Source organism: Chelmon rostratus, chromosome 14, assembly GCF_017976325.1.
Source record: "Chelmon rostratus isolate fCheRos1 chromosome 14, fCheRos1.pri, whole genome shotgun sequence".
Classification (NCBI taxonomy): Eukaryota; Metazoa; Chordata; class Actinopteri; order Chaetodontiformes; family Chaetodontidae; genus Chelmon; species Chelmon rostratus.
The window spans coordinates 18,255,503-18,269,432 of record NC_055671.1 but is presented as its reverse complement, the minus strand read 5'-3'; the positions used below and the strand labels follow the sequence as shown (position 1 = coordinate 18,269,432).

Here is a 13,930-nt window from a genome sequence, read left to right as displayed (position 1 = left end):
GAGCCACTTTGAGCCAGTCCTGTCTGATAAAAGTGTTTTTATGAATAAATTTGAGCTCACTGCTAGTCCGTCCAGATACTGTGACCTTAAACACAATTCGAGGGGCCTTCCCCTGCATTCTTGCCCTTAGTGTAAAGACAGCTCAGAATAGATCATCTACACTACAGCACTGAGAAGTGGTGGGACTAGAAAGTAGATAAAACACACACACACACACACACACACACACACACACACACAGTGTGGGATGCATAATTTATCTAGGGGGAGGCTGGCTGCAGCGCTGACTGGAGGGTTTCCTTCCCTCCCCCTGGGAAATGAGTCAGAGACAGCACCACCTGACCGAACGAATGGCGTCGGGGCACTGCTGCAGCACACAACCAATCAGAATCACTTCCTGTCTGCTCACTCTCTCTCTCTCTCTCCCACACACACATGCACGGGGCCGCAGACACCAACAGACTGTGAAGCTAATAGGTATAAATATCTGAGGCCGTGGGAACATTGACTTCCTTATTCACCCGTTATTTTCAGTACAAGCACTGTTACTATTTTGCAAAAGGAAAGCTGAATCATATGAGCCTGCATGAGGGTGAAAGCAGGTTTAAGGAAGTCAGATGCATGACTTTCAAAACCACCAAAAAATTAACGCACAACCAAGTCAAGGAACAACAAAGACTCTCTTTTTGACTCTTGACATCTTGTGAAGGTGACGTATAAATGGGTTATAGAAAAGGTTAACACGCTTCTAACAGCTAGTTAGCAGCAACTTCTACATTTCATTTTTTTATGATCTTAAAATGTTAATTTTTTATTCATTTATTCACTTTTCTTATTTATTTATGGTCTTAATCCAGTACTACACACCCTTTGCTCACCTGTTGTCACCTGAGGTGTTGTTTCTACACTTCAGGATTTACGCACACACACACACACACACACACACACACACACACACACTGGCTGTCAGCAGGGCTCATATCTACACTTTATAGGCGATTTGAAGGTGGGTGAGGGCCACCCCCCTTGCTACCAAATTAACCAAAAAGCATTCCCACTTGTTAACCTGCCATCAGGGCCAGAGGGTTTATTTAGTAGAATATGTAAAATATGCTCGTTGATCCTTTATCTGACTAAGGTTTGTACAAGTCAAACTCTCTGGCCCCGACCATGTAGCCTAACTGTGCTGTGTATTGATAAATCCATGGTGCTGGCGATGCTGTCCGTGGTGCTGAAGCAGCAGACGGATTTGTCTTTTCTTCCCGGCCCCACCCTTCTGTCAGTTTCATCTTGGATCTACAATACTGTCTAATATATTACTATAATATGATACTATTATATTGTATATGGGTGTATGTGTGTGTGTTGGGTTGTGTAGGGCAGGCAGCTCCCATTGGGCCTCCCCCCTGTTAAAAATGAACAAATCAAAGACTGTCTACAGTCATAATGCAGCACTGACACATGGCACCACATTTGCATAGCGTATTACAGCAATTGCTCATCAGCTCTGCTGCTTTGATTCCAGTAAGAAGCACTTTTCCTTCAACTCCTCTAAAGTGAATTCCCTGCAGCTGCTTTCCCAAACTCTTCTCAGGCTCGAATCCTCTTAATTCATCTTAACCGGAGTTTCGATTCAGATAGAAACTATCACCTGTAACTGAAAAACCGCAGCATGACGGGTACCTCTGATGTGTCTGAAAACACTACTGCCTCTTTAACGTCACAGGACTCCCTGCTTCTTGTTTTGCTGCGTTAAGCAGATATTTCCTCTTTTTCTGCTGTACCTTTTTTCTGCAGTTCCAGTAATCTTGATGGGGGATCAGAGCTGCCCAAGTGCTGGGAAATGTCAAGCATTATAGTAAATAACAGAAACCACTTGATGATGTTTCTGAGCTAAACAACACTGTTCATTGGCATGTGTATGGATGTTGAAACAGTTAAAGTGTCAAAGTTAATTCTGGGCTGATTAATGTCCTACCCTGTTGGGTACACAAAGCCGCCCACCGCCCAACTGGAGTCTGCCGACAATTAGACTCAATTACGACGAAAAGACATGATGAATTGAAAGCATAATCTGGCACAGTTTCAGGTATTTGGAATAGACTGAAAACTCCAGGAAGTTTTCTTGACAGCAGAACGTCTTAAAAGTAAAGTTAAAAATGTAAAACGTGAGACAGAATTGGGAGAAAATTGGGAGCGACAGCATTCTTAGAGAGATTTATCTCATCTGTACTGTATTCACTACTGTAGTCTATCATCTTCATTGTATCATACATTCAATTTCATTGAATTCTACTAAATCAAAAACTTTAGACTACTTAAAAGTTTAATATTTTGCCTATTTTATGCTGTGAAATATGAGGTGTTTGATATCAGTTCTCGTGTCTGTGCATTAAATATGGAACTGCTCAGCCTAACTTATCAAAAAGATTCTATATAATGTTCTATATAAATTTTACAATACACCCACTTTAGCTTGAAAGCTCACTAATGAACACATAATATCTTGCCTACTTAATTCCTACACAAACAAAAGTGTAAGAATGACAATCAGGGAGTTCTTCAGTATTTTTAAGCAGTCTATTCATGTGCATGACACCTCCGTGCAGACTCTCAGATTTCTACTTACACATGGTTAAAGCCTAAAAACATGAAACATGTTAATTAGCCAGCTTTAGATTTGTCTGTGAGAAGTTTTTTTTTTTACTATGAGCAGAGCCATGCTAGCTGTTTCCCCTTGTTTCCAGTTTTTATGCTAAGCTAAGATAACCACTGACTCCAGCTCCTTAGCAGGCATGCAGGCACGGGACTGATATCGATCTAATCATCTACCTCTTAGAAATAAAGCATAGAAATGTTCAACTATGCCCATTACATGAAAATCCCAATCTTTCAACAAACTAAATACAGCAGATTTGATTGATTTGCACAGAACCAGAAAATACTTTCCTATCGTCCACTTTATTTTCCACATTACAGCACATATCCCACATCTCATATTGCATTCTCCCATATTACAGCAGAGCAGATGTATCTAAACAGTTCTGATGGGAAGATCAATGACAAAACACCGGCCAGGCAGGCAGCTCAGCACACACAGACAAGATCATTTCCATGTCTGTGTCGTGCCAACAGGACCCGAACAGCTGAACCGTGTCATATAAAAACAAACAGACCTCCCTGCCATCAAACACACCATCAACAAAAGCCACCATGTTTACCTCCTCTGGTACAGAAACATTAAGCTGACTCCTTCTGTACAACTGTGGAGTGACCGTAGACTTAATTTCACAATAATAATACAATCTAATAATAATACTAATAAATAATACATGCATTTAATCTTCATGATGACCTCTGAGATGATTTTGAGGCTTTTATGTTTAATAGAGCTATGATGAGATGAAAGGCTAAGCCACTAAGCCAGTTATGGAATGGTTTGCCCAGCGGATGGCCCATAATTAAAGGTGAAACTTTTTCTCAGACACATGCTGATATCCTTACGGAGACACACTGACTGGCAAATAGAAAGTTATAATTGAAGGTCAAAATTTCCAAGTTAAATTTCCTCAAATACACCTGGTATGATTTAGATAAAACCTGGTGGAGGCACTGATTCCGGGACTGACATTTGTCCTGCTCTGATCATAAATAAAGCTTCAAGTTTCAAACAGCTTAAGACCATAACTGCCAACTGTCATGATGTTGTTACCGACTGATAAAGACAGATGACATATTTATTTACTTGCTGTGTCTGCTCATTGGCCTGCAAGCTTAATCGATTTTGGAATCGGAGTTCAAATGTTCTCTATGAATGTCGATGCATCGCTGCGGGAACACTTTGGCCAGGAGTGAGCTGCATGGACGACGCAAACGCATACATGTGAGTGTACTTTTGTGCCGGGTTCAGTGGCTAATGTGGCCTGGCTGCAGGGATAACAGAGCCTCAGTGGATTTTGTTGGTGTCTGAAAAGGGAGGCAGAGGAGGGGAAACAGCACTCAGCCAGCTCTAAATATAGACAGACTTCATACTGACACCTGGAATAGAGGAGGCTGGATTTGGCTTAACTAAGCCGTGCAGGAGTAAAAAAAGATTATTTTTTGACATGTCGGTGTTTGGAAACAGACACAAACACATGGACAAGCTTCAGATGTGGATTGCAGAGTCAGTAATATTGAATTTTGCTGATATTATTTGCTCTGGTGTCTTCAGGGTATCATGTTGAACTAACGTGTAAAATGAGGCGCCATCACATTTTGGAACAGAACTGATTTCTTTGTTGCTCATCACTGCAAAGCAATGCAGGATGCAGCATTCATGTGGGCGCAAAACACATATTTTGGAAACTTTCAAAGTTCATGGGATGAATTGGGACAACATCTGGAACAATTATGCTGACTCATAACTGAGCCCTCACTCCTGACACCTGTCTGTGAAGGAACGGGGTCTCGCTTGGAATCTGCAGGGTTAAACGAAGCAGCGAATGCTACAGCACCGGCACGCCGGCGAGCCACATCTCCCCGCCATGAAATAGCCCGACGGCAGCTGGAGACTCGCAGCCTGCCAGACACCTAATTGGCCTCCAGGAGAGATGTAAACATCTATCTGCCCGTCTCATTTTCCGCTGCCTTTGTTCTGCTTTCGGCTGTATTTGACCGACAAAGAAAAAGCAAAAACTGTCAGTTTTGTTACGCTATAAAAGACAAAAGGAAGTGTTCACAGCAGAATCTGACCTGCGCTGATTGATAACTTAATGCCAACCACTGACGACTCACTTAAACCTCTACTGTGTGCCTCCCTGAAAATGTTTCCTCTTAAAAAGTGATGTCAGACTGCAGACAGAGCAGGGCTGAGTGCTGGGTGGGAGGCAGTGGAGGGTAGCCCTCTACTATGCACAGTGGCTGTGTCCCATTTCAGGGGCCGACTCCTTCCAAGTATTTATTTCCATAACAACACGAAAAGCCTGTCAGATTTGACAGGCTCCTCCAGGAAATGCAGTCTTCATTTTCCCTCATTTGGATGACAACCGGTGTTTCCTTCACTCAAGGTGACTCTGAGGTGAATTCTCCGGAAACTGTCTCACTGAGGGAGGAGGTCCGTGTTCGACCTGTACAAACCGTCAGTCCTCTAAAGACTACGTCTGTGTATGAGGCCCCTGAAATTTGACACAGATTTAATGACTCTATTCTTTCTCAGCACTCTCTGAATGAATATTCATTTTTTTCTCACAAATTTGAGACAAGAAAATTGCTCTTAGAGTAAAAGTTGAGATCAGGCTCCATGTTTAAATCTGCACGACTATTTTGGGTGAACAGGGTAATTTGCTCAGCTGTTTCTACCTTTTCTCCACTGCAGCCTGTGGCCCTGTTTGGTGCCGACTCTGTCCTGTAGTAACCTAAATAACACACCCCAGGGACACACACACACACACGCACGTACACATTCGGGTCATCCCTGTTGCCTTCTATAAAGACTGTTGATACAGCTGGTGCGACAGAAGAACAGCAGGTCAGCAGGATCCCCATCAGCAACAACCATGACCTTTATCAGCAAATGAACTCAAAGACCGTCCAATTTTAATTTATGAGATCAAGAGCTCATTGCACCATGAAAATCTTTAACGTCCCTGCAGCTGCAACTCTGTTGCATTTACAGCTCGAGCATTCGGCTGTTGAACTTATACATAAGCGTGCAGGCATGTTTGATGTCTTGCTCAAGAATGATGGACTGCTGATGTGCAAAAAGCCTGCAGTCCCACAGTTTAAAGGATAATCTCTCTCACAACTGATGCACTAAAAAGCCACTGATGCATACAAGTTTGGCACTAACAGAAAATAGACCTCAGTCTGTCAGTGTAATCTAAGTTGAAACCATAAAGTAGAAATAAAAGTATATTGTAAGTATCTCACTGTCTTCATTAGTGTATGTAGTTTACTCGTATGTCATACGAGTTAGCTCTGTTTTCATCAAATGAGCAAACTGCTGATTGAGACCATGGATGTGGTTGAAAGCTTCGGTAAAAGGTAAAGTCAACCTTCAGTTAAGATGAACTTGTTTTGTAAGATAACATTGTTTTCCATACCAGAATGATGCATGTAACTACACATGTTCGCATGTAGTTTTGTGCTTCATTTCACTTCCCACTGCTGCACAGACTGCTGTAGCTTTCCCTCAACGGGCCTGCGACATGTGAGCGGCTTTTTTCACTGACACAATTTATAGCATGCTTTTTGTTGATAGTTTCCTGGGATTTTGTATATCTTTATTTCATCTGTATGTCAGTATGTGAGTCGTGTTTTGAAATGTAATGAAGAGACGGGATCAGTGTCAGCTAACACTGAAATCTGATCTAAGTGAGTTCTGTCAACACAGCAAGCAGTCAAGGCTACAAAACCGGACCGCTGTCATTCCCAGGTTGTCAGTAACAATGTTGTGTCAGCTTCTCTGCCTCTCATACAAGTGTACAGCCCTTTAGCGAGATGCACCAGGCTTTTAACTCACTCCAATATGAACCCACCCATGGCAAAAAACACTCAGAGCGAAGGTGACGTGGTATAAAAAGTGAAAAGGTCAATGCAGTGAGGAGGTCAGGGTGGATGGATGGGTAAAATACAGGCCTTTCACCCAAGAGACTGTTTGTTTATGTAACCGTGATCCTTTCCTAAACCTAATCAGGGAGGTTTGGTGCCTAAACTTTGACAGAGTGTGACTGTTTCAATAGTGACCATGTGGTAGCAAGGCTTTTTGGCAGGCTGCTCACACAGACACTTTGTGTTTCTGTAGGAGATGCTGAGGGACATTACAAAATGTCACCGATATTTTGGAAAAATATCAAAACACAATCAAGACTGATGAAAAAAGTGCGGCTGCAGTGTCAATCACTGTCCGCTTTGGAGGGAACGTTCGGCAGAAAAACACTTGACAGATGTGCACAGTCAAACGCTGGGCTGAAGGAACATAATACAAACTGTGTCATATCTATCACAAAACATTTACAGCACATACTGTGCATGAACAGCTGGGTTAAAAACAATAAACATATGAACTTTGTTCATGCTACAGGAGACGAGCAAGTGGAATCTTTACAGCTGTCCACTCAAAAGTCTAAAGTACCTTAAAGGAGCTTAAGACTCAACTGCAATGTATGAGTTTGAAAAGGCTCAGTATACACTCCAATACACTGAGGTGTAAAATTCCTATCAAAGCATTTAATTTAACCGTGGCTCTTGACTCAATGAATTACAAAGAGCAAGAGAGAATTTCCAGCTGTATCCACTCGCATAAATAGCCAAATGTGTCCCAGAAGTGGCAGCAGTTTGGGAAGGAAAGAGCATCTGAATGGCTTCATATGGTATCTAATGTGCCTCTGAATAGTTGCTTCCCTGTGGACCTGTGAAAGGTCCCCATGCAACATCGCTTTATTCAGTCCACATAAATAACGTGAGTAAAAATGTGTCAAAATATTGATTAGCGATGAAACTCTGCTGCGCCCAGGCTCGGTTCACGCAGCAGCTCCTCATCTGTACTTTCGTGTCACCTTTCTCCTCCTCTCTCACGAAGATTCCACTTTGCAAGGACTTTGGTGCAGCGTGAGTCCTGCAAGCCATGCAGGGATGAGGGCTTGTGAATGGGCCAGCTGGACTTCCTTTGACCTCTGAGGCTTAAAGCGGAGGAAACGCAACCCTTCGTCCTTAAGTCCCACCCCATCGGCCCATCTGAGGGCCGTCACCAATGATTAGAGTCCAGCGTGGGGAGATTATTGCAGCCTATTAGCACAGAGACGGATGACCAGTAGTAACCTCACTACTGCACTCTATTTAAAGACATCCTACTCAGCTGTCTCTTATTCAAACGCTTATTTCAGTTGTCTTCACTCGCATTAAAACATCACATCTTTCTTTTTGCTATTTTAAGCGCCGGTGCTCAATCACCCCTCCACAGCACCAACCCTCTCACTCTCTTTTAACCACTCATCCTTATCTCCGCCTGCCATTCCTCAACTTGGCCCACCCTTGAGGAGTCAGACCGCAACTTCTTTCTGTCACTGTCAGGCGTAATTGCACCGACACTGTTACATCCTATGCACGAGAAAGCAGCCGTTTCGCGACTTCACAAGCAGCACAACAGGTAATTGCAGTTATAATTCATTAAAGAAAATCAGACACAAGCTGCAGAGGAAAGAGCTACTAGGGATGAATTAAGCAGGAAGAACTGCTATGTATAAAATATACATATATATGTGAAATCAAATATGCAGCACTGGAGCAAAAGTTAAAGGAGACACACAGAGCAGGAAAAGGCTAAAAAGATCTAGACTGTAATTGCATTGCAGAGGGGTTAAAGCAGCTGTGGTCTCGGCAGCGGCACTTACAAAGGCGTCGGAGGCAGCCAGGAAGCCGGTGAAGTGTGATGTGTGTACGTGTGTGTGTGTGTGTGTGTGTGTGTCTGTGTGTGCGTGTGTGTGTTGTGCCAAGGGGCCTCAGGCGGCTATCACATCACCCTGTGCAAACTAGTGATTACCTTCCCATTGCCACCGGTCAGATTAAGCTGAGGCAAGCAAGAGGAAGGCAGCGAGATGCGTTTTGGCCTAGTTTGGGCCTGGCTGGCCTCCGTATCACACCACCCTCAGCTCGACAGACGCTGGGCTCTCTCACCACACCCACCCACCCCTCCCTCCGCCACTCTCTCTCTCTCTCTCTCTCTCTCCCTCACACCCTCCCCCTGCCTAAACATGCAGTCTTCTCCTTCACTGAATTATGCTCACGCACACTGGCATAGTGACACACTATAAACATAGGTGTGTAGGGACATATGCAAATAAGCAACTCTGTTTTGCGCCGTTGATATTTGCACATCTAAACAAATGCAGCAATGAGGCTGCATCTAGTTTGATTTGACTATCAAAATGAGAGTGGAGGCAGGATTGTGCATCTCAGCCTGACAATGCTCTAATTCATGGGGAGAAACAGCAAGGAAAAACACATTTTTTGCTATGTTCATTTTGCAAATTAATGGGATTCACCCTTCAACCTGAAAGGGAAAACCACTTCTGTTAAATTTCTTCACATCTGTGCACGTGCATCCTGTTATGGTGCCTTTGTCAGCACTGCTGCATTTTTAAAGATATGAAACTGCCAACAGCCACCAAACTAACGGCCACATATTACTGCTTCCCCCATTGTCCTTTTCAGGAAGTTGTGACATCAGACACTGAAATTTTAGGATTTAACGAGGAGGTTTCCTGAAGGGTTTTCTCTCTTACTTGAGGGCCTGCTGTAACTCATGAATATTGGACATTTTAATCAGAAAGGAGCAGGACAACAAACAAAAAACATACTGTACTCGGAAGACTGATCTGTAAGAGAACTACTTGAGCACCTCATGGGCAGACAGACCTGCTTCAGCACTTAAGGCTGAGCCATTACTGCCCAGCATCCCACAATAGGAGGAAGACGATGCAGCGAATGCTGAAACAGCAAAAAGCCACTCAAACGGAAAACTGCCATGCGGATTCCGGACTGGCTGATATTATTGATTGATTCAGGATTGAGACGTTGGGGTAGCGAAAAGTAAAGCGGATCTTAAAATCACCATCTTGACATATGTAAAAAAATAAAATGATCAGACATGCAACTTCACAGGAATCTGTCTTGGTGCTAAACATGCAATTAAATTTGCCTTCTGACATTCTGTGAAAGTGCACACTGACATTCATTACACAGCAGGCAAGACTTAACACTCAGCATTTATTCTGTCATATTGTGCAGTCATGCAGCGTGTCTTTAATTTGCAGATTTTTAACATTTTCACAATCCCTCTGACTCTCTCTGTTTTTTTTTTATTAAAAAATGTCACACTCAAGGCTCATTCAGTTACAATTCCGGCATGGGCCTCAAGCACAGAAGCTAAGGCCCTCCAAAACTAAAGCATCATTGGCTATTTTCTGCCAAAGGGTGGGGCAAGACCAACACCATCCTTTTAATTAAATATTGAGGAGGGAAAAAGAATAGGTTTACATGCTGTGTAGGGCTCCGCTAGATGTTGATTAAAATGAATTATTTATTTTGAGGAGCAGCAGGGTGTTGGGATGTGATGACAGAGGCCTTTTTTTTTTTTTTTTTTTTTAGCTCCACGGCCGTGTCTTTTCTTTCAGCGTGTTTCAGACAATTTTGGGCCTGGATTCTGATGGGCTCCGCCACTTAATAAACATACACCTGCAGTCCTGTAAGAGAAGATTTTAATATTAATGCGCCAACCAAAACCCCAACCGTTACTGGTTGTTCGTCACTTAGCAACCACGCAGCGCAGCTGCTGCACCTATACTCTTTGGTGGAGGAATAAACAAATACACTCAGACGGATTTACCATTAAAACTAAGCCCTGCATGTAATCTACCACCACGAGCCTGAACGTTTATGGTGTTCATTCATGACACGTTGCGCAAAGAGCAAACCCCTCCGCTTTTCTGCCGCAGAACGCCTCTAATCTGGTCTGCAACACTATTGTCAAACACGGTTTGAATGGGATTATATCTTCTCGCGCATATGTAAAGACGATCAGAGGTCAACGACCGTGCCTCTGAACCATGTCGATGCCCCCACACGACCCGCTCTGTGAACCGGGGTGGGGGTGGCGCCGGTACAGAGTGCACGCTGTGCTCTCCAGTTTGCCGGTAGGATTTCAGCACCCCTCTCTCCTGGACAGCTCCATCCAATCAGCTGCGGCCACTGGAAGCGCGTCATGCGTCCTCATCCTCCTCATCCTCCCTCCCTCCATCACCGAGACATGGCGGAGGACATCACAGACAAAATGCTTCACAGCCGGCTTCCTGGCAAACTGACACGCTTTATTTGAAATGAAATAATGACGGATGTTTGCGCAGCCTCGTTTGGGTAAAAGCACGAGCTGCAACAGGAGGTCGTGAAAGACAGGCTGTTCGTAATCGTTTTTTCCCCTTTTCAATGACGTGTGTCCGGTTTCTACGCACAATGTCACACGACCTTAGCAGCTGGCCGGCCTCAAACGCACACGTTTTATCCCGCTTTCATCATACCAAGAGCACTCCTTTCAATAAGCGTTCGCTTCAACGTAAAACACACACTTTGACGCGGAAAATGAAGTCACTGACGCGCAGAATTAGCCACATGCATTCAGCCGCATGGCAGCCTGTCCACCCTGCTGCACCTGATTAAAGGTTAAGGCAACCTGGAAGCACCCCTCGATGTTTCTCTAACAAGTGCTGGAGCAGAAATTCGAGCTTTCTGGCAGCAGTCGGGGTGATAAACTGAGATGTTTGCGCGTTTGCGCTGAGGTTGGCTTCCTGCACGTGTTGTCTGAGAAAAAAAATGAAAATGTCACCGGCGTCATTGCCATGCAGGTAAAGCGCCGGCTGCAGCCAACAGAGCAGTTATGATTAAACACTCGAAAGAAAGAGATTGTGTAAAACATCAGAAATGCCGGCAATGAGCAAAAACGCCGGCAGTGAGAGACACAATGCGCCTGTGCCACCGCGAAGACAGGTGCTGCGCCTATACAGCCACGGCCCTGCGGTGCTAAAATCAGCAAAATGAGTTAAAAACACCAACGGATATTCAAAAACTCACCTAATATAATCCAGAGCGACCCAGACACCAAAACGAATGCGAGCATCTCTTTCTCATTGAGTCAGCGGTCCCGGTGCAGGAGCGGCTCAAAACTGCAGCATCGACTGCAGCAAGTCGCCGACAATCTGGGAGATTAAGGAGGGGAGGGCGAGGGGGTGGGGGGGACAATATATCTGAGACAGACCACAGTGGGGGAGCTGGGCAGGGGGATGGCGATGTCCAGCAGGTTTCACAGTGGAGCGCAGCGTGTCGATTGAGGAAACGGACCCCAACGGCCTATTGAAGCATCCTTCCTGCTGCTGTAGCCTATTTTCCACCTTCACCCAGTTGGCTGCTGCGCAATGGCAGACACCCCTGCTGAAATTAAAGGGTTTGTAGGTCGGACGGAAGATGCGATCGACGCCAAGGTTACCGGGGATGAAATGTCTATTCTGGGTGCAAACGGATTAGCCGAGTCTTCCTTTAATTCTCATTTTCATTGTAAAATCAGCATGAAATGCGGTGAAGTTGTTCCTAAAAGCCATGCTATGAATTCAGGCATTTAAATTCTTTTTTTTTTAATCGTCGAAAATGAGCAAATGTGGATATTTTTGCATGTGTTTTAGAATGTTTTATTATTATTATTATTTAAAAGGAAGCTGCGTTATTTTTAGTTCGTGGCACATCACACCATGCAGCCTAAAAAAACCGTCCCTGCAGCTGAGCACGGCTTTGACACAGAGTAACTTCGCATCGGGATCACGTGGTACAACAAGACACTCCCAGTGAACTAAAGTAACCTTGAGAAAGACAAAGTGACAGATGCACCGAGTGAGTGGCAGCATGCATGAGACAGAACACAGCAGAATTACTCGAAACTCAAATCATCGCCTTTTATTCTGCTCATTCGCGCATCTGGGGATCACTGAGTGGCTCACTGGCGCTTCAGTGTTAGCGGTTTTACCTCAAGCACCCTCAGAACCGCATGTGAATGACAATGGAATGATGGCAACACTTTATAATAAGGGTGCAAATCATATACATGAATAACTAGTTAATTAATGCATGGCTCATGGTGCGTTAATGCGTGGATCAATGCAGGGTGTATCGTTGCTCACTGTTAACAAATGATCACCGCGGCTTCATGCGATCAGTTCACACGTCATAGATTTAAGGAATTCACAGTTACTTTATGCATCAATTGATAAGATGGATACGAGTTGCATAAGTTGCTTTATTTCAGACCCAGCCTCCCTGAAAACAGAACTATTTTCAGAAACAGACTTATTAAAAAGCAAACTAGTCATCAGATGCAAACATGTACATAATAAACATACATGCACTTTCATGCAACTGAAATCCAGCCAACTTGATTACATGTCAATTAATGTATGAAATAACTGTGAATGAACTTTACCCAACTGTGTGAACTAATCCCATGAAGTTAATGTGTCCTGATCAGTTTGTTAACAGTGAGCAACAAGCATTCATGATACATCCTGAATTAAATCATGCATTAAATCATCATCATGCATTAGTTAAGCACTGCTTACGTACATGATTTGTACCCTTATTATGAAGTGTTATCCAGGTGATTTTGGACTCGACGGGCTGCTCTGGCTGTTAATTGACCCTTCTGTCTGCAGGGGCTGATGAAGTCAATTAAAAAGAATTTGGTGTGTGGCCCCTTTATGATCTCATATTCCATGTTGCATGCAGCTGCAGGCAGATATCTCAATACCCCAAGCCTGTAATAAATCATATCTATATAATATTTGCCCTAGCTATCAGTTCACTGACTCAGCCTGTGAGTTTTCTTATCTTACAAGTGTCTCCAGTATGTGTTTACTGCCTTGTTGTGCCGCCGTCATTTGACTGACCTTATTAAATGGCTCACTTGTCAGCACCTCTAATCTGTCACTCGCAGCAGTGCCATCCACCACCTTCCTGATCTTCGTCTTTTTCTTCTCGGATCCCACTGCAACAACAACAACAACAAAAAACCCCACACAAGACAGAGCCAAAGGATGATCCATTACTGAGGCAGTCAAGCTGTTTAGTGATGGGGAAAAATGGTCAAACAGATGTAAAAAGATGGGAATTAATCACATTGTAAGCTGCCAGCGTAGTTTGTTACCTTTGACCTGCCAGCAGCAACACCAGGAGAATGAGTGCAGTTTGGGTGAAAGCACCGATTGCTTAGCTTATTTATTTTGCAACGTGATCAAAGTACACACAAGAGGAAAAACAAATCTACTGAGTTAAAAAAAAAAACCTTGCTCAAACACTGTCAAATTCTTAAATGTGATCATATTATCACAGATTTGAGAGGTCGGGGTGAAGGTCA

General features: G+C 43.8%; 1 protein-coding gene across 2 annotated transcripts in view; it reads right to left on the bottom strand.

Annotated features, from left to right (window-relative positions):
- The window catches only part of acsl6 (acyl-CoA synthetase long chain family member 6), a 38,588-nt gene extending 26,747 nt beyond the window's left edge, over nt 1-11,841 (bottom strand). The window contains exon 1 of one of the 2 annotated variants that reach the window (XM_041951670.1): nt 11,605-11,841. In XM_041951670.1, coding sequence (XP_041807604.1) covers nt 11,605-11,650 — 46 coding nt within the window. In that variant the 5' untranslated portion in view covers nt 11,651-11,841. Of the gene's footprint in view, nt 1-8,372; nt 8,496-11,604 lie in introns of those variants that run through there. The other variant, XM_041951671.1, reaches the window with a different exon arrangement.
- Between the last annotated feature and the right edge of the window lie 2,089 nt (nt 11,842-13,930).